The following is a 23,684-nucleotide window of genomic DNA, read 5'->3' as shown; positions in this document are numbered from 1 at the left end:
CAGACTTGTAAAGCGGATGTCCATGAGTTTGGTATTTCTGATCATAAGGGAGTAATTTTCACTACACCTCTACTATATCAAAACCCCAAAAATTTTTCGGTGGTGAAACGAATATTTAATGACGTTAATATAAACAAATTCAAAGAGGAAATAAGAAAAATTAATTGGGTGCAAGTTTTAAGCCAAAACAACAACATAAACGAAAATTATAACATTTTTAATGCAATTATGTGCAATATTTTAAATAAAAGTATGCCTAAAAAAACAATCAAATATCTAACAAAATGTAAAAAATCTTACTTAACACCGGGAATTAGAACATCCTGTCAAAATAAAAGACTATTAAGGCAATTAATATCACAGACAAAAGATAAAATTCTTAGAGAAAACTATAAAACGTACTGCAAAATACTTAAAAAAACAGTTAAAACGGCAAAAAAATTTAAAAATAAAAAAAAGATAATGGCATCTGATAATAAAATAAAGAGTATGTGGAAAATCATCAATGAAGAAACGAATAAAAACAATTTAAATAAACAAAATATAAAGCTTAAACTATCTAACAATAAAACAATAGAAGAACCAAAAAATGTAGCTGAAGAATTTAATAACTTTTTTTTATCTTTCGGAAAATCTCAGACACAAACGAGCCCCCAAGTAACGTCAAAAAATAATATTCCTTCTAAATCTAGAGTATTGAACACTTTGTTCCTAAATCCTGCCAGCTATGAAGAAATAAATAGTATATTGAAAAACCTTAAAAATAAATATTCATTCGGAATAGATGAAATTCCCTTGATGTTGTTAAAGAAATGCGCTGATGAGTTAACAGTCCCTTATACTATACTTATAAATCAATCCTTTACTGAAGGCATATTTCCGGATTTGCTAAAAATTTCTCTAATCAAACCCATACACAAAAAAGGTCCTACCACAGACATTAATAATTATCGACCGATATCTCTTTTACCGGCGTCAGCGAGAGTGTTTGAATCGGCTATGGTAAAACGTTTAAGTGACTTCTATGAAAAATACAACGTGCTCCATGAAAATCAGAATGGATTCAGGAAAAATTTCTCCACCACCTTAGCGATTTATAAATTCACACTAAAAATATTCGAAAACATTGATCAGAAAAAATACTCATTAGGACTCCTCCTAGACATGAGTAAGGCTTACGATAGAGTAAATCACGATATTCTGCTTAACAAATTATTTGATTCAGGAATTAGAGGCACGGCACTTAACTGGTTCAAATCATATCTCGAAAAACGTGTACAACACGTCGAACTTAGGTATACAAACTTTGAATCGGGTAAAATAGAAATTATAAGGTCAAATAGAGCAGTTTCCACCGGCTCTATTCCGCAGGGTAGTGTCTTAGGGTGTATTCTGTTTCTCATATACATCAATGACCTCCCAGACGAAATCAAAGAAGAGTGCATACTCTTTGCGGACGATGTATCGGTTTTACTATCCTGTTCTGATGAAGTTGAACTAGAAAATAAATTAAATATTACTATGGATAGTATAATAAATTGGTTGGATACACATAACTTAGAACTTAATTTAAATAAAACTAAATTACTACAATTTAAACCATCACAAAAAAGACCATTGCAGTTGGATTTTAATTATAAGAATACTAATTTAAAAACAGTCGACACGGCGACCTTATTGGGGATCGAATTAGATACCAACATGACTTGGAAACCACATATTCAGAAACTAAAAAATAAGATTTCATCTTTTACTTATGCATTACACCAACTTAAACGGGTAACTGACCTAAAAACCTGCCTTGCCGCTTATTATGCATATGCCCACTCCAGACTGTCATATGGCATAGTTATATGGGGAAACTCTTGTACAATTAATGATATATTTACGCTACAAAAGAAAATCGTTAGAATACTCGTAAATATTGACCAGATGACATCCTGCAGAACATATTTCATAAAACATAAAATTCTTACCTTAACATCTATATATATTCTAGAAGCATGCAAATTTGTGAGGAAGCATGAGGCTCTGTATATACGAAGGATAAATAGAAACAAAAGAAATAATAGAGACCTCAACATACTAGAAAGACCAATCACTAAAATGAAACTTGTTTCTTCCAGCCCTCATCATATGGCTATAAAAATATATAACCATATCCCGAATTATATAAGAAATATTATAAAAATCCCTATATTTGCGAAAGATCTTAAAAATCTACTCGTAGGTAAATGTTATTATGATATTTCTGAATTTTTCGACGATAAATTCCCTACCAATTCACTTTGATTTCTTTATTACAAATAAAGCGAAAATCTGTAAATCAAATTTAATTTGTAAGTAATGTGGCAACTAGTTGCCCTCATGTTTGCAGTGCCCTTGCAGGGCGTCACTTGTACCTACTATTTATTTAACAACTTATAACTTGTGACTTGCAATAAATAAATCTGAAATCTGAAATCTAGATATAATATATATATCTATTGAATCAATACTTTTATAGATTAACATCCAACATGTAGGCCTCGGTATTGTTTTTAAGTTGGTTATTTGACATTTATACATATAGTCATACATACATGTTTTTGTGTATTTCCCAAAGTGCAATATAAACATACATACAGTCACGGTAGACAGAGCCAACAGTCTTAAAAGACTGAAAGGCCGCATTCAGCTGTTAGGCTTGAGGATAGAATTGAGATTCAAATAGTGACAGGTTGCTAGCCCATCGTTATTTTACTTAAGGCATACTTAATGCCGTATGATTTCCGGCACCGATAAAAAATAATAAAACCACTCCATCTCGTTCCCATGGATGTCGTAAAGAGCGACTAAGGGATACGCTTATAAACTTGAGATTCTCCTTTTAGGCGATGAGCTAGCAACCTGTCACTATTTGAATCTCAATTCTATCATTAATCCAATCAGCTGAACGTAACGAAACGTAAGTCTTATTAAGACTGTTGGCTCTGTGTACCCTGCAAGGGATATAGACGTGATATAGATGTGGCCACGTTCAGCTGTTTTGCTTCAGGATATAATTAAGATTAAGTTATGAAAGTTAAACATATTAAAGTAAATAATTTCATATAAATATTATTAATATCCCATCCCTAGTAGGAACCACAAAAATGTCGCTTAACTTTTTCAAATTTATTGCAATATTGCAATAAATAATCAAGTTTGCATACCCCGAGGCTTTGCCATTGTTATCCATAATTGTTGTTTATCTCTTCTGTTCCAACTTTGAATTTAAAAGTTTTCAAGCTATGAATAGTTACCTCCCTAGAGCGTAAACAGAAACTGGTAATAATATTTAAAAATATATATATTTATATGACATAGTGCCGTGTGGTTCCCGGCACCAATACAAAATAGAATAAGACCGCTCCATCTCTTTCCCATGGATGTCGTAAAAGGCGACTAAGAGATAGGCTTACAAACTTGGCATTCTTTTTTAGGCAATGGGTTAGCAACCTGTCACTATTTGAATCTCAATTTTATCATTAAGCCAAAATAGCTGAACGTGGCCATTCAGTCTTTTCAAGACTGTCGGCTCTGTCTACCCCGCAAGGGATATAAACGTGACCATATTTATGTGTATGTATATTTATATGTAGACTTTGAAACGGTGGACTCGAGAGATCTCTGTAACACCTCGCCTTGATTTATGTATGAGAAGTTACCTAGGTATCTCCTGAGCCGTGTGTTTAATTGTATAACAATTAATTTTTAAAAATTATTCCCTCTAATATCTTTTACTGAATAACCTGGGTATTAATTAGGATAATAAGTTAGTATCCGGTTGAAAATAAATACCGAGCGGAAAATTTACAATTATTTTATTGGAACCTTATTTCGGCACTTGAGATTTCGGGATTTCGGAAATTTGAGATAATTAATTATAGCTATCGGTAATTTTATTTTTTCTTTTTAATATAAGTTTTTTATTTAACTAATTCTTAATTTTGGTTTAGAAAAAAAGTTAATTTGCACAGCCTGTACCTATGTATCCTTATACATATGTTTTCGATAGTAACAAACAAAAGTGCTTTAGAGTTAATAATTATAGAGTAAGTGCTGACCCGCATTCAGATGTCATAAAAAACAAAGTATTGGTTTTATGACATCTGAATCTATCGCTGTTTCGCTTTTTATTATGACGTAAAACGGGACAGCGATAGTTTTGCGCCATGTTACGGGGCAGAATTCCTGATTACCACGCGTCTTAAGCGTATAAAATCCCGTGATATCAGTTCCGTAAGAATTTCGAAAAAAATCTTATGGGATTACTCCCTATAAGAATCCTACATACAATATCTTTAATGTAGGCAACCTTCTCGGTATACGCCAAAGCAACGGTTGCCATGGTTTTTTTAGATAGAAAAATGTCAAAATTATTTTTAATGTTAAATAGGTTTTTATATTTTATGGTCAATAATATTATAGTAATTTTAAATTGATTATTTCTCTCCTCTTTTCTCCTTCTATTTTCTGTAGGAATAACTAACTGTGTAACTATACTTCCTTTAATATTTCTTGTAAGTCAGTTAGTCACTAAGGACATGCTTCAAATCCCACGACGAAACCACTTAGACCAAAATATTTGTCATTTCTCTATAGTTATAGTTAACTTTTTGTATACCTATTTTGATTTAAGTTTGTTTAGAGAAAAATAAAGAAATTTGAATTTGAATTCTGAACAGATATCACCTGAACACGAGGCTCCCATACATAAAGCTGTACATCGAAAACGAGGAGTTCAACATTGATGGACAGCGTTGCGAAAACATCATGACTTGTCCCATGAGACCTATCACTTCAGGTAAGACAATTTCCTTTGTTGTATCATCTTACAGTCACAATTTTTAAGTTATAGATGAAAAGTATTGACGGCGTCTATGGCGCAGCGGTAGTACACTTGCCTGTGACACCGGAGGTCACGGGTTCGAATCCCGGCCAGGGCATGATGAGAAAAGATTTTTTTCTGATTGGCCTGGGTCTTGGATTTTTATCTATATAAGTATTTATTATAAATTATAGTATCATTGAGTTAGTATCTCGTAATACAAGTTTCAGAAAAAAAGTGTATATATTTATATTATTAGAAAAAAAAAATAAAAAAAGAGGAGTTAATAATTCGACTCGATTGCCAATAAAGCAAAGATCTTCCGAAAACCTAGGTGTTATGCCTGGGGAACCGCGCGACAGTCGATGTTGAGTCTGAAGTTGTATTTATGCTCCAATCCGTGAAATCTTTGCTTGCGCGATTTAGCATACGCCCCGTGATAGGCTTGGTGGCGTGTTACATTTGAGATGGCGACATACTCTTCGCTGCTATTGGTTGATCGCGTCGTATTCTCACATGATTGGCTGGATGGTGTTAGTGAAGTCGTCACAGATATTTAGAAGTATAAACCTAAATAATTAAAAGAAGGCAATAACTAACTAATTGACTGAGTGACTGATATCACCGCACGGCCAAAACCGCTGGGTCTAGTAATGTGAAATTTAAAGCAAGTCATTTTAACGGTCTAAGAATGAAGAGGATTTCTCGAACTTCTTACTTAGTTCTTTACTACCGATTTAACTGGTATTTTACAAAATCGTTTTGTAAAAGATATTTAGGTTTAAAAATAAAATAAAATTATCTTCTTGCGTATCGTTCGTTCAATTAACAGAACAATCTATTCAGTGCAGTTTTAACAAAAATAATTCAAAAAGTTCAGTTCAAACGTTGCAGTGGCCCTTTAGGGCGAACGTCCACCGGCTTTGGATTCGCTACGCTACGCTCAACATACTGTGCGTCGCTTATTTCTGTAGCAAGATACAGGAACTGCGGAAAAAATTGAGAAAAATGAGGACGAATACAAAGAAAATACTGTTATTCCACACGAATCATTGTTTTGTCCTGTTTCTAAAAGACCAGTCACTTTTATTTCAATTTACTGCCTAAAAAAACATAGAAATCTAGACTGATTCTAAATAGATTGGGGTAAGCAACCGTTCCTTTTTTTTGTAAAGCTTTTATTTAGTTTGACTTGTATGTTAACAAATCTTATCTTTTAAATGATACTCTCATTTCCAATATTTTATTGCATGATCTTATACAACATTTTATTTTATTCATTCATTGTTCGCAATTTCCGGATTATGCATAAAATAGCATTATTAGCTGTGCGCGCAACTTCGTCCGCATGGAATAGTTATTTTGGGCATCATTGAAGATCTCAAGGTTGAAAAATTTTCTCCGTAATTTTCACATTTTCCATTATTTCTTTCTTTATTTTCTATATTCAACACAAAAATACTTTTTCAATTCGAACCCGTAGTTCCTGAGATTAGCGCGTTCAAACAAACAAACTCTTCAGCTTTATAATATAAGTATAGATTTATTATTTACACATAGTAATGGAAGGATGCCTTTAACGCAATTTCCAACACGCACCAAACTTTTTCTAAAAGAAACTTGGCACTTTACCATGAACAACTAACGCTCGTATTTCACTCGGCCAAAACAAAGGTTTTAATTATTTTTTTTTGTCTTACGTAATTTAATAGAGTGTGGCGACATCTCTACGCCACCAGTCACAACTACCAATCACGCACCTAAAAGCAGCGAAAAGTCTAAATCGCGCAAGCAAAGATTTCACGGATTGATACATACTACTCTGTCAAGAAAGTAGCAGGAAAAGATCAATAATACACAAACTGTTTGTTATTCATCCAAATTTATTTTATCACCTTCAAAATATGCTCCTTTAGAAACGATACACTTACGCCAACGAATAATCCAATCATCAAAACATTTTTTAAACGCTGTTTCCGGAATTGAGGTCAGTTCTCGCCGCGAATTCTCTTTTATGTCTTCTACCGATTGAAAACGGGTGCCACGAAGTGGTAATTTGAGTTTAGGAAAAAGAAAAAAGTCGGCTGGAGCCATATCTGGTGAATATGGTGGTTGCTCGATGGTATTTGTTGAGTGTTTGGTTAAAAATTCGTTCACAATGATGGCCTTGTGCGAAGGTGCATTATCATGGTGCAAAATCCAAGAATTTTCTTTCCACAAATCTGGCCTTTTTCGTCGGATTTGCTCTCTTAAACGCCGCATAACACTCAAATAATATTCCTTATTTACCGTTTGACCTTCCGGCAAGAATTCCGAGTGCACAACACCGCGATAGTCAAAGAAAACAGTCAACATGACTTTGACTTTTGAACGACTTTGGTGTGGTTTTTTCGGTTTCGGTTCAGTTGGAAGGCGCCACTCCGAAGCTTGTTGACTAGTTTGCATGTCAAACTCGTAAACCCACGTCTCGTCACCAGTAACAATGCGTTTCATGAATGTTGGGTCGGAATTGACTCGTTCTAGCATGTCCTCAGCGAGTCTCATGCGATTGAGTTTTTGAAAAAAATTCAGGTCTTTTGGGACTAGCCGAGCGGCAACATGTTTCATACCCAAATTATTAGTTAAAATGGTACGGATCGACTCGTGAGATACAGAAAGTTCGGTGGCTATCTCTCTCAAAGTTGAATGAGGATTTTCAGTCACTATTTCCTTCACTTTTGCGATGTTAACTTCAGTTGCAGACGTTGATGGCCTACCAGAGCGAGGCAAATCTTCCATCACATCTCGACCGCTTTTGAACGCTTTGTACCACTCATAAGCACGAGTTTTTGATAAAGTCGATTCACCGTAAGCCTTCTGTAACATTTTCAGTGACTCCGAACACGATATTCCATTGGCAATGCCAAATTTAAGACAAACTCTTTGTTCGATGTTTTTATCCATTATGAAATTAGCAATACACACTAGATATGATATAACTAAAAATAGCACTGTATTTAATGTAAACAACAGATGCAACTCAAACTCCGCGCCAAAATGGAAAACAGTTGTGCCAATCTAACAACAACAAAAAAAACAAAAATTTGAATTTGGAACCATAAATAAATAATCCATTCCCGATACTTTTCTGACTGAATGTACATATATACAAAACCTCCGTCACAACAACGTCTGTCGCGCGGTTCCCCAGCCATAACATCTAGCCTGGCAGAAGATCTTCCCTTTGGTGCCCGAATCATCGCTCCCGCTACAAGAGCATACATCACGATTCGTTTCAAGGCATAAAGAGCTAATAAAGCACAAGAATGTAACATATTTACTGTATAATAAAGTAACAAATTTTTATTTCTTATTTTATTGAGTTACATTTCTCTCTCCTCGTAATGTTAACGTCTTTGTGAAGTATCTACATATAATGTATGCAGTTTTATGATTGCTGAATATAATTTTTTATTTCTTAGTACAGATACTGTCAGTATTCAATAAAGTGAGTACAAATTAATAAAAAATATGAACATGATTATCATAGCTCATTAGTTTGAATTCTAGCCAACGCTCATACGATTAACGGAAATTTAAACGGCCTCTGTGGCGCAGCGGTAGTACGCTTGTCTGTGACTCTGGGAGGTCCCGGGTTCGAATACCGGCCAGGGCATGATGAGAAAAAATCTTTTTCTGGTTGGCCTGGGTCTTGGATGTTTATCAATATAAGAATTTATTATAAAATATAGTATCGTTGAGTTAGTATCTCGTAACTTACGAACTTACTTCGAGGCTAACTCAATCTGTGTAATTTGTCCCGTATATTTATTAACGATATGAACAAAATCAACGTGAACATTTGAGAATATCTATTTGAAGTCGGTATTTATAACTCATTAATGCAAAAAATACTAAACAAATTTTTATGAAAATTAACAGTAATTAACATTAAACACCAAATTAACACATCAACTAAATGCGTACATATAATCACGTTTATATCATTTGCGGGGTAGACAGAGCCAATAGTCTTGAGAAAGGCCACGTTCAACTTAATACATGCGAGCAGAGTCGCGTACAGACGGTAGTATCTGTAGCGGGAGCGATGATTCGGCTCGACCGCCACCAAAGGGAAGATCTTCCGCCAGGCTGGTGTGATGCCTGGGGAACCGCGCGACAGACGATGTTGTGTCGGAGGTTGTATATATAGCTCCAATCGGTGAAATCTTTGAAATCGCGATTTAGATTCTTCGCTGCTATTGGTTGAGCGCGTCAATTTCTTCGCGATGATTGACAGTAGTTGTTTGATTGCATGTTGTACGAGTGGCGTAGAGATGTCGCCACATATCTTTAGCATATACAAGCATTAAATCCTTATCAACTGTCACAACCAGTTAAGGTACCTACGTTCATTACGCGTATATTGTATTGAAAAAATAAAGCGTGGCTAGATGTCCATAATGTCCCTTTCATAATATATATTTCTGCAATATTGTGCGTTATTGTAATTTTATTATACACCGTGCCGTGTGGTTTACAGAACTTTAGAATAGAACAGAATAGAATAGAATAGAATATATTTATTTTCAAAATTGGATACAAGGTATCACTTATTGACGTCACATAACTTAATAACTACTACCGCTTCCAAAGCGCATATGTAGAAGAAGCGGCGGAACAACCACCACCAGAACCACTCCTTTCCTATGGATGTTGTAAAAGGCGACTAAGGGGTAGGGTTATTAACTTGGGATTCTCTTTGTGGGCGATAGGCTAGCAACCTGTCACTATTTGAATCTCAATTCCATCATATGGCCATACAGCTGAACGTGGCCATTCAGTCTTTTCAAAACTGATGGCTCTGTCTACCCCGCAAGGGATATAGACGTGATTATATGTATGTATATATTTACACAATAACGTATAATTTTTGCTTATTCTTTATTCACACCTCTTTTCCGAAGGCAAAGACTAAATCTCTCCATATGTCACGATACGAATTTTAGTTCATTTAGGTAGATACATTCATTTTGTTCACAGGTTCAGAAAACTGTCCTTACGATTACATCAGGATTTACGACGGCAAGGACGAGTCTGCGTCTGTCATCGGCACCTTCTGTGGCATGGGCAAGTTCCCTTACTCCATCATCGGGACTTCCCAGGACCTGTTCGTGGAGTTCGTCAGCTCGCCTGCTGGTAAGACTATTATGTAAAGCGCCATCTAGATGATAAGTAGTATAAACAAGTTTATATTCCAATTTAATTTGAAATCAAACTATGCATTCATATGATCACGTTTATATCCTTTGCGGGGTAGACGGAGCTAGCAGTGTTGCAAGACTGATAGGCCACGTTCAGAAGATTTTAATCTTAATGATAGATTAATGATAAAATAGAAAAGAAGAAATAGATATTATCTTTGGTCAATTTAAGAATTTTCAAACTTATAACTGATTCTTACCTCGGGTTACCTCCAACTCCAGTTAAAAAAAGAATACCTACAAAGTAAATAATTCAAAACATTTAGATAGAAATAGTCATAAATACGTATGTAATGTAATCGCATTTTCACCAAATAGTTTTCTACAACGCCCCCTTAATTCACAGGTCCATTACTGAACACTGGTTTCCATTTTAACGTGGGCAACTGGCCTGGCCACGTGGAGGCGCCAGGGTCCAGGGTCGGCACGTGTGACTGGCTGCTAACAGCTGAATCCCTGAAGAAGTCTGGTGACACTGAAGGCATATTCCTCTCAGTGGCTCACTGGTACCCACCTCACACTTCTTGCACTTACCTCATGCAAGGATTTCCTGGTCAAGTTGTCAGGCTATATTTTCCAAGGTATTGTCTTAAGGATTTACATACATACATACATACATATATATGGTCACGTCTATATCCCTTGCGGGGGAGACAGAGCCCACAGTCTTGAAAAGACTGAATACATATATTCACGTCTATATCCCTTGCGGGGGATACAGAGCCAACATTTTTGAAAAGACTGTGTAAGCCACGTTCAGCTGTTTGGCTTAGTGATAGAATTGGGATTCAAATAGTGACTAGCCCAACGCCTAAAAGAAGAATCCCAAGTTTATTAGCCTATCCCTTTATCGCCTTTTACGACATTCATGGGAAAGAGATGGAACAGCCCTATTCTTTTATTTCTATGGGTACCGGGAAACACACGGCACTTTTTATTTAATTTTACTTTGGTTAATTAAATAACGTAAATTAATACAAATTCATTAGGTTGAGCCTTGTATTTAATTACTTACTCAGACATATTTGCATACTTTGAGTTGATTTCCCAATTTCTTGCCCCATTATTTTGAAAACGATGAAGTGATTTTCATAAAATTTAAGAAGAAGAATTATGTTATAGCTAAACAAACAAAGGCATATTATATAGGCAAATTATGAGATTTGAACAGTTTATAAGACGTCCAGGTTACAGATGCAAAACTCTATATTTGAATTTTGTACATTTATTACCTGTCTTTTTAACTGCCTCTAAGGAATGAAAACTTTATAAAATGATGTATGTAATCAATTACTTTAAAATCATAATTTTCTCCCTTTGTCAGCTTCCGAATCAATCGCATAGAGTCTCCGATAGTGCCTTGGACGGGAGATTGCGGGGAATCCCTGACCCTTTACGATGCCCCGAGACCTGATGACGCGAGGATCATAAAGACCTTCTGTGACACCTTCAGCAGACCCATGGAGAAACATGACTTTGTGTCTACCGGCAACGCTATGTTTGTTCGGTTTGAGAGTAAAACTGGGAGTTACAGTGGGTATGTTTTTATTTATTTTTACTTTGACATTGTCATAAAACTTCATACATACATATGGTCAAGTCCATATCCCATGCGGGGTAGACAGAGCCAACAGTCTTGAAGACTAAATGGCCACGTTCAGCTATTTGGCTTAATGATAGAATTGATATTCAAATAGTGACAGGTTGCTAGCCCATCGCCTAAAAGAAGAATCCCAAGTTTATGAGCCTTTCCCTTGGTCGCCTTTTACGACATCCATGGGAAAGGGATGGAGTGGTCCTATTCTTTTTTGTATTGGTGCCGGGAACCACACGGCATAAAACTTCAGTTGGCTTTTATGACTTTTATCATTGTTCATGTTTCACTTCCTACCGTCATTTCTTTATCGTATACATTGTTTTTCAGTTTATCAATATACACTTTATTAGTTATTCTTCAAATTTAAAAAAAGAATTTCAATTCTTTTCAACATTATTCTTAAGGTAATATAAGTTGACAAACTTAAGCTCCTACTTAAAAAGAATAGATTCTGTTGAACTTACTAAAAAATAATCCTCAGGTCTTCCCTCTATTACTGGGCTCACTACGACTTCTTCAACAACACCCGATTCGGTGAACCCGTTCCTAACACCGCTTGTGATGAAGTCATCGCCTCCTGGAAGCAGAGAGCTGGTAGGCTCAGGTCTCCCCTCAACACCCTGGTCTATAAGCAAGCGCCGGTGGGCGAAGATGTCCATTGCTTGTACAGATTTGTCACTGACAAAAGGATTTATGCAAGAGTTATTCTTACCATACTCAGCGTAAATTTCAAGGTAAGACTCCTTATGGGTTACAAAAATTATATAGAAGTTTGGGTACTATTCATTTGATACAATTGCAATCATAATGTTATAATTGAAGTAAAATTACAAGAGATAAACTTGAAACAAACGATTCATTGGCCAATGCCAAAATTGGGTTATTTTCAAAATGGATATACTCGTATCTTGTTATATTATCAAAGACTAACAAATCTACGAAATTGAAAAATCAATAAAATTTAACATTCTCCTAACCTTGATGTTTTTTGTTCACAGGAACACCCATATACGCCAGTGTCGTGCCAAAACTGTTACGAAGATCGTGCTGATAAGTTAATCATTTGGGAGCCAACACCTGGTGGAAAGTCTATCAACTCTTCCATAGGAGTAACAACCACTCCATTACCCCTACACTTAGCTGTTCAACGCTCACTTGGTTCATGTCTTTGTGCAAAACATGCAAATACAGTATCTCGAGCAAGACCTTATAGAGTCGTTTCATCTGGAGAAACTCTGAATCTGCAGTTGATTGTAGATAATGCCCACGCCGCAGCGTCTTACTTCAAAAATCCATCCCCACTTTTCGAAGCTCGCTATGAATTCATCCACGGTCCATTGTGTGGACCCGCCGTACTTGCTGCTGCATCAGATGGTGAAATTGTCTATCCCCATTTAGAAGCTTTAGGTTACACTGAACCTCCCAAGCGAATACAATGTATTTGGGATCTAGAAATAGAAGAAAAGAGAGATATATGGCTGCACTTCGATAGTATAAAGTTCGCATCCCGTCATTGCGAAGATGGAAATATACAAATATTCCTACCTGGAAGAGTTGAGCCTTATTTGTCCATTTGTGGTGGAAATGTCTCCGAAACCGACAAGCTGCCTATATTATCTGCTGGTGAACTTGGTTTCGAATCTTTAGATGATCCGTTAGTAATGGAGAAGGAAAAAACTAGATCTATTCGAATAGTATTTATAGGTAGCGCATCACCAGCTAGGGCAGCTTTCAAAATTGCCTGGACAGGACTATTCCACTTGCCTAAGAACTCAGATGGGACATTGATGACATCTCGCTTGACTGATGGTGGAGCCAAAGCTGACGGCCACGGGTGTGATTTCATTTGCCCTGGCGAGGAAGCGCTTTGTATTCCTGCAAGACTGATATGTAACGGTGTTGTGAATTGTCCTAATGTTACTCATACGTCGGGAGAAAGAAAATTCTGGACGGCAGAAGAGAAGAGAGCTAGAGAAGCTTATTCGGAGGATAGTTTAAGGCGTCTTGGGTATTTGGATGCGTTGAACGGCATTCCGTTGGGACAGTTGCATGATGAGGCGCCAGAATTGTGTGCTGGTGCGAGGAGTTCTGTCGGTGGGGATTGGACAGCACCAGCTTTGGGGGCTGGGTTAGCGATCGCTCTTGCCGTCTGTGCATTGGGCGCCGCTTGGCGTCTATGCTGCCGCAAACGATCTCCAGACGAAGAGTCATTGGATTACTGACACGCGGCCCGCGGTGCGCACGCGCCGCCGTCACTCCACTCGAGGTCAACGTCCAGGGACCTGCCCCTGGATTGGAGTCTACATTGACAGACGCTTTACTGAGCGCCAGAGCCCTCTCTTGTTGACTATTGAAAGGTGTATCTCCACTTTTGCTCAATGAAACATTTTGTTACCAATTTATCGGAGTGATGCAGTTGTTACATTAGGTGTAATCTGGGTGTTACTGTCTTTGATGCACAAGCTTGAAGCCATGATTCACGAGGGTTCAATTATTGTAATGTTGGCGCTCAATGCTATTTGTAATTAATGTATATACATACTATAACATGCTATATACCATAGTAATATGTTAATGTATGCTTTGAACGAATCGTATAGGATAGGACAAGGTGATAGTAGCCAAATATTAAGCAATTATCAATTAGGTATTGGTCACGTAATTTTGTATGAAAAAGTAAGGTACAGACATGTCATCTTTAAGCGGAGAAAAATACCTACTGTTTTTAAATATACAATCGAGATGTGCAAGATAATACTCGTGAATCCTGCTCACGTGAACATTTTTCACTCTGAAATCAAACGATTATACTATCAATGTGTCAATTTTGTCTTTCTCTTTGTTTCAATTATGACATTCCATAATCAAATAAGCTTTGCTTTTTTGTTACTACTTCATTTTTTTATTGATTTCGACACTTTTATTCTTGTTACTTTATAGAGAAAAGTTCACGTTTTTTGTTATTTATTTTCGAATTCATATCGAACATGTGCTTTCTGTTAGTAACATTATCCATTACATACAATTTTCTTCGAAACTCTTCTACGTTATGCCGCGCTTTTTCTCTGCGCGAAAATAAGTCAGTTACTCTGTAAATATAAAGTATTATTCATAAGAATGTTATTAGAATAATGCCAGAAAGGTTTCTCGGGAGTTATTAAGTTACAAAGAAATCTTTTTGACAATAGCTTAAGATGATATTCGCACGAATCTTAGCTTATTAGTTGAACGCAATAATTTATGATGATGTGATTAAAATAGGCATAGAGGAAAGTAACCAAATATGGGCTACCATTTTGTTTTTGCCTCAAAAATAAAAAACTATTAAAAAAATAACCATTTATTGTGGTCAAAATAATCACACATACATTTTTAAAGAGCTAAGTAACAATCATATGTTCTTAATATTATTATATATTATTATCTTGAGCATTAAACAAAATATCAAAATAGATTCTAAATATGGAACAGGTACTTAAATATGGGCTACTAATAGAAACTTAATATGTCTTCTACGAAAATAACAATTATAAATATTTACCTTATAAGAGATCAAATTACTTTGGTAGATGGAAGAAATCACATAATTTACTTACAAAAATCACATATCCAAGTGTCGAACTCTGGCCCAGCACAGTCATTATGTGCCCAGAGCTGACACATTAAACATCTTACCCACAGTTCTCCTGCTGCGTTTTCTGAAAAAAATTCCTGACAAAACATACACGCCGCATCGGCAGTATCAGGAGCCTCTCTTCCTATAGGGGCATCTGGACAGTCATTATGTGCCCAGAGCTGACACATTAAACATCTTACCCACAGTTCTCCTGCTGCGTTTTCTGAAAAAAATTCCTGACAAAACATACACGCTGCATCGGCAGTATCAGGAGCCTCTCTTCCTATAGGGGCATCTGGTTCTGAAAAAACGGATAGATGGTAGTAAGCTCGAATAACGTGTTCGAAGCGTATTCAAATTTTAAACAAACAGTTACACTTGAGGTACTGAATCAAATTGGACATATTCTTCACTTACACTTTCTTCCTTGGTCTTGGCTTACTTATTTCCTAAACTTCTTTTGCTTGGGTTACTTATCTTTTCTTTTATTTTCTTTTTCAATTTTCTTCCTACTTGTTGCAATAAGGCCATTTTTATATGGAGACAAAGTTATGACCGAAGCCACAGCAGCCCATATTTAGGACCATAGTAATAGCCCATATTCGAAATTCTTAACTAAAATAAATTTGATCTTGTACTTTACAAATCATATATAGCAAGCAATAAATCGACCGAAAATCATAAAATTAAACTTATATTTTGCAATAAAACACATGGTTACAGTATTTAGACCTAATTTTCTTTGATTAAACAACACATTGATACGAACCTCAGAAAACTTTTCGACAGCAACAACACAAGAACAGCTGACAATGGCGACAGCTCGCGCGCGATTGACGAGAGCGAGTGAGTGCGATGTCAAAGCGAATGAATGCGATGGACGATCGTCGTTTGTTGTGTCATTCGACTGTAGGTTTTCGAGAATTGTTACTAGCCCATATTAAAGCACTAGCCCACATTTAGTTACTTTCCTCTAAATAAAAACAAAACACAATTTTAACATTTATTCCAAATCAGACAGAATCATCAAAACTTGGTACATATTTGCGAGGTATTATAATTTTTGATTTTTTAACTCTATTGAAATATTTTTACGAGTAAAATCGTATTTTGTCATACCAAAATTTACATGTTTAAAAATATGAAGTAATCTGTACTAATATTATAAAGCTGAAGAGTTTGTTTGTTTGAACGCGCTTATCTCAGGAACTACTGGTTCTATTTGAAAAATTATTTTTGCGTTGAATAGACGAGGAAGGCTTTAGGCTATATAACATCACGCTGCAACTATAAGGAGCAAAGAAATAATGGAAAATGTGAAAAGAAAAACGGGGAAAATTATTCATCCTTGAGGGCTTTAATGATGCCCAAAATAACTATTCCACGCGGACGGAGTCGCGGGCACACCTAGTTTATGATATACCTATATGCAAAAACTAAAGTTAATTTAATGCCTATTTTATTCACTCAGCTATTTTAATATGTTTAATTATCTGATGGTTGTTCGCACATTATTTCCCCAACACTGCCTTAATGTTAATACCCGCCATGACAGACTGGTGATTTTTAACAGTAGATCCTATATTCCCTTTTTTTACAATATTTTTTTTTTGTACAGTGAAAGACGTCGAATGATACGTAGAATACAAAAAAGAGCATCTGTCCCCGTAGCGTGACACGCGCGACGCCGTATTTATCGCGCGGAAATCTATTGCTGTCCCGTTTCATGTCATAATAAAAAGCGTGATAGCGATAGATTTTCGCACGATAAAAACAGCGTCGCGCGTGCCGTGATACGGAGGTAGCTTCGATTATTATACATGACTAGACCATAACTATTAAATTTAAAGAAATACCAAATTAATACAAAGCTTTTTCCCTTAAGATGGAGTTTTCAGAAAGCCTTTATTATAGTTCGTTAGATTTTGTCTGTCAAAAAAAAAGAATATTAAGATGCCTCCTGTTAAAAAATCACCCAGTATTGATGTCGATGTATGTATATAAAACCTTAATAAACTTTTGTAACAACGATATACTCATACCTCATAATGTATTTTGAATTATTCGATAAAGTTTTCAAGGTCTACACACATATGAGAAACACAAAAAAAACATATGAATTGGAAGCTGTCTTCTATTTATTTTCTATGCAATAAATATGATATACATACATATATAACTTTGGGATCTCCTTGTAGACGATGGGCTAGCAACCTGTCACGATTTGAATCTCAATTCCCTCATTGATCCATACAGCTGAACGTGGCTCTGTCTATCCCGCAGGGGATATAGACGTGAGTATGAATGTATATATGTTAATGCATGACCGAAATCACTGAACAGATTTCACTAGGATATTATTATTTCCCAAACCCTGGGTTTGAGCAAGTCCTTTAAAGAAATAACTCTAAAATATGTAGACTGTTGGTTCTGTCTACCCCACAAGGGATGTAGACGTGACCATATGTATGGATGTATGTCTAAAATATGTACCAACGATTTCTTTTTAAGGTTATACCATTTTATAAGTATGAATTTTGAATAAGTTTAACTGTGAGACCTTGTGAAGTAATAACAACGTGACGTCATTGTATTTCAATACTCATTTAAAAGCATTAGTTTTGTTAACAATTACAATGAATTCGTAAATTATTAAGTTAGTTAATAGAGACTTCTAGTTGTACCATCAGAAATGTTGAAAAATAAGAATATATTTTGTACAAAAACTGACTTTTATTTTAGAACGAAGTAATATTGTCGTGTCGTTACTATCACTTGATATAATTCCCATGGATATCGTAAAAGGTGATTTAGGGATAGGCATATAAACTTCGGATTCCTCTTGTAGGCGATGGACTAGCAACCTGTCACTATTTGAATCTCAATTCTATCATTTAGCCATATTAGCTGAACATGGCCATTCAGTCTTTTCAAGACTGTTGGCTCTGTCTACCCCGTAAGGGATATAGACGTGACCATATGTATGTATGTACAAAATTGAAAAACATTTCCGCTCAAGTCAGACATCACAATTTTGTATTCGAATAACGATGTTCGGATATCGTTAATTCTAAAAATTGGCAGATCTCGAGTAACGATACATTTTTCACGCGAACTCGGCACACAACGAGCATCGGTCCGCTGCAAATATTGTACCACCTGCAGCCTTATTTGTGATGTTTTCATTCCCTATATCATATTTTGCGATTTATAAAAGCGTGATTCTATTTTGTTTTTAGTGATTCGATTCGATGTGGATAGATTATGTTGGTGGAAATGATAAATTAATGAATAATATTAATAATTCAATAGATTTTGTTAGAGCATTGCATAAAATAAGATTCTAAAATTAAAATCTTTTGTATTAATTGGATCTTTCTATCTGTGCGAGAAAATAAGCAGCCATGTGTTTATTTGGTACTAGAAGCACAAAGTTTTGCAGAAAATGAATAGTAACGTTAGTCGCCTTTTACGATATCCATGAGAAAGAGATAAAATAGGTATACATTTAGTTGCCCGAATGTGTCGTTTGTTTACTCATCATGTTTTTCTTCTGCATAAATTTTTACGCATAAATTTCCCACTTTTTTATATATAGTAACTTCTAACATTATTTATTCCTTATTTTAAAACAGAATTCCTACTTCATATTCATAAAATACAATCGCACTAAAGTTGTCGTAGCAGATGCTACGCCGTAGCCACATCGCTACGATAATGCTACGAAAGCGCCAAGTCTTAGCACCTCACAAATTTCTAGCAGGTAAGAATTCAGAGACCACGCGAAAGTTTAATATTGTTACAATTCGTAGAGTTAGTATGAAAAGTTGGTGTATTTTGTGGAGAAAAATAAATAATAATATTTATTTGTTCTGTTTTTTGCTGAAATTTATTTATTATTAATATTATGTTGACAAAATGTATTATTACAATTTCTAAACTATACTCATAATCAGAGATCGGATATTCGGATGCATATTTACGTAAAGTTGGGGTGTTGGGTTAGTATGGAACGTACTTCTGTAAAAAAAAATTACGCTGTATAATTCTGGAATCTCGGTAGGTAGGTATTTTTTTAATAAATGTGATTATTCATCACGTATGTTTATAAAATAATTTCTTGTTTAATAAAATATCCGGGAATCAAAATAATTCGAATCCCGAAAGCAAGAAGCCGCCTCCACACTTTCTTAGCCAAAATATTAGTTTAGGTAAATATGCATCCGATTATCCGATCTCTACTAATAATAAAACTAAATTATTAAATAAAAATGTAAACTACAAACTAAAAAAAAATATTATTAAGGTTATAATATTGTTATTATACTATCATTTTTATTTCTTAACACCATTTTTTATTAAAAACTAGGTTTTCATATTTGTTTGTTCTACAAGCTTCTCAATTAGGTTCCCTCGCAATGGTTACTTAGTTCAAACATCAAAATGTCATGTTCAGAAAGACGCCTCTCGGGTTCCTCTCTCGATGAAGACCTTCCGAAGGTCTGACTAAATCCAGAATAAAGAAGGAGTTTGCTTAACAAAGTCTTCTTTAAATAGTAATTTATTTATTGAATTTAGTACCGTGAAAAATCAAATCAAGAAATTCTATGTGATTTTATCAAAAATTGACCCGAAAAAAATGAGTAAAATGCAATGCACGCTCTATAGAATCGTAACTCTATGTTGCAGGCGCAGTGTGGTAATAAAAGAAAGCATTATTATGAGTTCTGAAAAAGAAATATAATTTTGCAGACGCGGGAGGAGAAAATTTTTATAATGCCTTTTGCGGAGAAACATTTTATACACTGTGTTAATATGGATGAAGCAAAAGAAGTTTGCCGGGATCGAGAAGAGATATGTGATCTCTGCCTACCCCTCCGGATTAGTGGCGTGATTTTTGTACATACATGTTTGCCCCTTTTTTCTTTGAATTCTGAGGGCCCCGAGATCTACTTTCTATAAATTAATATATACGCGAGAAATTACACAGATTGAGTTAGCCTCGAAGTTAGTTCGAAACTTGTGTAACGAGATACTAGTTCACCGATACTACATTAATTTTATAAAAAATACTTACATATATAGATAAACATCCAACACCCAGGCCAATCAGAAAAAGTTCATTTCTCATCATACCCTGGCCGGGATTCGAATATACGCTCTGGTGTCACAGACAAGCATACTAACGCAGCCACAGAGACCGTATGTATGTCCCATCTTACATACATACTGTTACATCCCGCTAGTGTTAGTAATAGTGCTGACAGAGCAAACCCTTCAGGCTTGCTCATCATCCCCTCACAGCGCCTCTGTCCCGAACGCTGCTCTGATAGTCAGTCTACCTTAGAACCTTTTGCAGAGCGGTTGCCTCCATAACGTTATAAATCGTTTAAAACTATCCAGTAAACAAAATAAGTTGTTCATGTAGGTACATCCATTCAGTGAATAAAGCTAAGTTTCCTTAAGTAATCTTTTTTTTTTAAAGGCATTCAACGCTGCCCGCGTAACAATACGGTCTCTGTCTGATCTTATCTGATCTGTCTGGTCTGAGTATCTCGTAACACAAGTCTCGAACTTACTTCCCCTATACTTACTGTCCCGTATATATTTATTTATTTAGCAGGTAGTCAACCTGCTAAATAAATAAATATATACGGGAAGCAGATAAACAAGGTGAGTGTGGAGGGAAAGGTCGGAGTGGGAAGACTTAGACGAACGTATCTTAATCAAATTAAGGATGTCCTGGCAAAGGGTCAGGTCAAAAGTACCCGAAACCGCCGAGCTTGCATGAAGTGAGTTATGAATGTGGATGAAGCGAAGGAAGTATGCAGTGATCGTGGCAAGTGGATAGAGGTAGTCTCTGCTTACCCCTCCGGGAAAGAGGCGTGATTTTATGTATGTATGTATGTTTATTGATTTATCTTCCAATTTTTCAGCATCGTCAGATTAAATTAACAGTCAGATTAAGAGTGATAAAAATTCAGTTTCAGTAAGCAGTAGGCTTCTGTCCGACATAACATAACACGTTTATTTGCACGTTTACGAGGCACGCTGATGTTTAGCGCTTTTTTACGAGCGAGCCGAATTACGACTATTGTTTGGTACAAGTGACGAGAGAAAATCGTGGAGTTTATGAGTTACATACATACATAAAGTCACGTTTATATCCCTTGTGGAGTAGACAGGGCCAACAGTCCTGAAGAGACTGACAGGCCACGTTCAGCTGTGTGGCTTAATGATAGAATTGAGATTCATATAGTAACAGGTTGCTAGCCCATCGCTTAAAATAAGAATCCCAAGTTTTAAAGCCTATCCCTTAGTCGCCTCTTACCACATCCACGGGAAATGAGTGTTCCTATTCTTTTTTATATTGGTGCCGGAAACCACACGGTACTTTATCAGTTAACTAACAACAATATTTATGTTAATTAAAAATGGCCACCAATTTCAACAAGCACTCACATAATTCCACTCGTACATGGTCGATATCACCGCCCTTCGCGCTCTGCGATTCGCCAAATCTTTTATCACGTGAACCGCTGTGATTTGGAATTCCGTTCCCAAATCTCTCTTCAATGATACATACAACTTGGAAATTTACAAGGCAAGGGTGAATAGGTATTATTTGAGCTTGCATGCACCACCTTGGACCTCACCTTGCTTACCACCAGGCAGATTGGGGTCAAACGCCCTGAAATTATTAAAAAAAAACAAAATAATCCTTTGATTCACCTTACAATCTTTCAATTCATCTCTCATATTTTATTCTCTTGCTGTTTTTCTCTGATTTTGGCTGTTTTTGGACCATTACTAAGTAAACAACTAGTACAGTACAAATAATTACATGAGAACGGCCTCTTTCTTTCTTCCAATTTATTTCGAAACTATTAGGACGACTTCCTTTTACTCCTTTTCCTTCTCTGCTCATGCTGCGACTGTGAAATTCTTTACTACATAATATTTGCGATTCCCAAACTCTTCCCTCATTGAAACGACGAGTTAAGGACATTTACCTCTTGAAATAAACTCCATGTAATAATTCAGCATTAAGTACCTTAATTACTGTATTATATGCTCTTATACATAATTTTGTGTACATAAATAAATGAATAAAATATTATTTATTAACATAAAAGTTTGTAACCATAATGTTTATTGACACATATAAATTTGTAGCGTTACAAGTCATTTAATATATTTAGCAGTAAAAAGCAGTCAGTTTAAAACGTAAGAACATTTAATAAACTCCTAATAACCTTATAAACTCCTGTTAATTAACTCTGGTTTAATATCTTATAACTTGGACCACACGGAGACACCGAGTCATTATAACGACGCTTCAGGATGTTAATTTTGAAAAGCAATAAATTCCTGCTGATTATTTCTTATCGTCTGAACACTTTAAGCAAATCAACTTCATGTTCTTTTGTTTAATAATAATTAAGTTTTATAAAGATTACCATAAATTCTATGGTTCATTAGTGTAATTAATAGGAAAATGTCGTATCTTCATTCTGTTTTGTTTAACTCTAGAAAGAAAAAAAGGTTCACTTTTTTACAAAGAATACAGGTTTTAAACACACTTACTTACACATACACTTACATAATATGTACCTTTATCTCGGATGTTTCGAATTATGTTACAATGACCCTCGGAGACAATGTGCGTTTAATACCTAATAATGATTGCTAAGCGTGGCCTATCAGTATTTTTAAGACTGTTGGCTCTGTCTACCCCTATAAGGGACAAAGCAACGATAACGTATGTCCAAAGGAATTTAAACTGTAACAATTATAATCCCCCTATGCTAAGTACTTGCTGTTTAGTTATTTTCAACTTGTTCCGCCGGGATTAACGCTAAGCCGTACTAATTGGACCATACAGATTTATAGTCGGCAAAAATACGAGCTCAGTTATAGCTAGTACAAATGATAAAAAGAATTAAAATCCTTACGTACACACGTATTATAGTCACGTCTATATCCCTTGCGAGGCAGACAAAGCCAACAGACTTGAGAGGACTGAAAGGCCACGTTCAGCTCTATGGTTAAATGATGGAATACATTACATTACATAAAATCACGCCTTTTCCCGTAAGGGTAGGCAGAGACTACATATTTCCACTTGCCACGGTCTCTACTTACCTATATATATAACTATAAGGAGATTATACATGTATGCATACTTCCTTCGCTTCATCCATATTCATAACTCCCTTCATGCAAGCTCGACAATTTCGGGTACGCTTGACCTGACCCTTTGCCACGACGTCCTTAATTTGATCAAGATCAATTAAATGATGAAATTGAGATTCAAATAGGGACAGTATGCTAACCCATCGCCTACCAGAAGAATCCCAAGTTTACGTAACTATA

General features: G+C 35.7%; 1 protein-coding gene across 1 annotated transcript in view; it reads left to right on the top strand.

Annotated features, from left to right (window-relative positions):
• LOC106140867 (uncharacterized) overlaps window positions 1–13,914 on the top strand; it is a 29,616-nt gene extending 15,702 nt beyond the window's left edge. Inside the window, exons 7-12 of the mRNA XM_060946876.1 lie at window positions 4,710–4,828; window positions 9,875–10,030; window positions 10,442–10,676; window positions 11,420–11,632; window positions 12,174–12,426; window positions 12,691–13,914. Coding sequence (XP_060802859.1) covers window positions 4,710–4,828; window positions 9,875–10,030; window positions 10,442–10,676; window positions 11,420–11,632; window positions 12,174–12,426; window positions 12,691–13,914 — 2,200 coding nt within the window. The remainder of the gene's footprint in view (window positions 1–4,709; window positions 4,829–9,874; window positions 10,031–10,441; window positions 10,677–11,419; window positions 11,633–12,173; window positions 12,427–12,690) is intronic.
• The last annotated feature ends 9,770 nt before the right edge of the window (window positions 13,915–23,684 follow it).

The sequence above is a fragment of the Amyelois transitella genome, chromosome 12 (genome assembly GCF_032362555.1).
Source record: "Amyelois transitella isolate CPQ chromosome 12, ilAmyTran1.1, whole genome shotgun sequence".
Lineage (NCBI taxonomy): Eukaryota > Metazoa > Arthropoda > Insecta > Lepidoptera > Pyralidae > Amyelois > Amyelois transitella.
This window is presented reverse-complemented; position numbering and strand designations above follow the sequence as displayed.